Source organism: Dipodomys ordii, unplaced genomic scaffold (genome assembly GCF_000151885.1).
Source record: "Dipodomys ordii isolate 6190 unplaced genomic scaffold, Dord_2.0 Scaffold3972, whole genome shotgun sequence".
NCBI classification, from domain to species: Eukaryota; Metazoa; Chordata; class Mammalia; order Rodentia; family Heteromyidae; genus Dipodomys; species Dipodomys ordii.
In genome coordinates this window covers 1-1,687 of record NW_012271187.1, presented here as the reverse complement: position 1 = coordinate 1,687, position 1,687 = coordinate 1, and the positions used below count along the sequence as shown (strand labels likewise).

The 1,687-nt window shown below is 62.2% G+C and overlaps 1 protein-coding gene across 1 annotated transcript; it reads left to right on the top strand.

Moving 5' to 3' along the window:
* Nucleotides 1–784: 784 nt before the first annotated feature.
* On the top strand, nt 785–1,684 carry LOC106002169 (zinc finger protein 503; the record flags this gene model as incomplete). The annotated part of the gene is made up of 1 exon (XM_013037088.1): nt 785–1,684. A coding segment is annotated over one exon (900 nt), but the record flags the coding sequence as incomplete, so codon positions are not given.
* Between the last annotated feature and the right edge of the window lie 3 nt (nt 1,685–1,687).

Sequence of the window (1,687 nt, the reverse complement as noted above, 5' to 3'; positions counted from 1 at the left end):
GGGGGGCGGGGAGGAGATCGGAGTGATTCAGCTCCGGGATGGGGGTAAAGAATAATAGTGCTTCCGCATCTCAAAACTAGGGTGGAAAGGGGGAACGAAGGAGGTGGAACAGAGTGCAAATGCGAGGGAGCAAGGCGGCCCAAAGTAGTTTCTCATTTTAGTATTAAAGCCCCCTACCCAACCCAAGCCCTCCCCCATTTGGTCCCGCAGGCGGACCGGAGCCTGTAACGCGGCCCCAAAGTCGCGCTCCTCTGCCTCCTCTGAAGCCCCAGCGTGTACAGAGCCTCCAAAGCGCCAACCGCCCAAGCCCTACTCTGAAGAATTAAGGGGTGTTTTCGGGGGAGGGGGTACAGTTCTACTTGTAGGATCTGAAAACCAAAATAGGTTCTTTTCTTTCTTCTTTTTTTCTTTTTCTCTTTCCTTCCTTTTCTTCCTTCCTATACCTTCCTTTTCCTTCTTTTCTTTCCCCTCCTTCTTTCTTTCCTTCCTTCCTTCTCTTTCTTTTCTTTCTTTCTCTTCTCAAATCCAGTTAGAGATAAGAGAACATTAGGAAAGACCGGAAGAAGTGCCGAGTGGGGTTCTTATTCCTCTTTGCCAAGGACGAAAATCTTTAAGGGGTGAGGTGCGGTACAGAGGGGGTGCCGCCTAAAGATTGCGCCCCACGGTGGAGATGCGCTTCTGGGGTGTCGCGGAGGGAAGGTAGAACCCCGGAAGCCAGGATGCTAAAGGATTTCTTTCCCCTCCCCCCTTTTTTCCCTCTGTGTGACCCCCCCTCCCTCCTCTGACTCCACAGCTCGATGCCAAGAAGAGCCCACTGGCGCTGCTGGCGCAGACATGCTCGCAGATAGGGAAGCCCGACCCCTCGCCCTCTTCCAAACTCTCCTCGGTCGCCAACAACGGGGGCGGCGCGGGTGGTGCTGGCGGCGGCGCTGGGGGCGACAAGGACGCCAAGTCGGGCCCCCTGAAGCTGAGCGACATCGGCGTGGAGGACAAGTCGAGTTTCAAGCCGTACTCCAAACCTGGCTCGGATAAGAAGGAGCCGGGAGGCGGCGGTGGAGGTGGAGGCGGCGGGGGCGGCGGCGGGGGTGTTTCGGCCGAGAAGTCGGGATTCCGGGTACCGAGCGCCACCTGCCAGCCATTCACGCCCAGGACAGGCAGCCCCAGCTCTAGCGCCTCGGCCTGTTCTCCAGGAGGCATGCTGCCCTCGGCCGGGGGCGGCCCCGAGGGCAAGGATGACAAGAAAGACCCAGACGCGGGCGGTGGCGGCGGCAGCAAGGGCGCCGGGGGCGCCTCGGCCGAAGGGGGACCCACGGGGCTGGCGCACGGCCGGATTAGCTGCGGTGGCGGAATTAACGTGGACGTGAACCAGCACCCAGATGGGGGGCCCGGGGGCAAAACTCTAGGCTCGGATTGTGGTAGCTCCTCCGGCTCCAGCTCCGGTTCGGGCCCCAGTGCGCCCACCTCGTCCTCGGTGCTGGGCTCTGGGCTGGTGGCTCCGGTGTCTCCCTACAAGCCCGGCCAGACAGTGTTCCCGCTGCCTCCCGCGGGCATGACCTACCCTGGCAGCCTGGCCGGGGCCTACGCCGGCTACCCGCCCCAGTTCCTGCCCCACGGCGTGGCGCTCGACCCCACCAAGCCCGGCAGCCTGGTCGGGGCCCAGCTGGCGGCAGCCGCGGCCGGCTCCCTG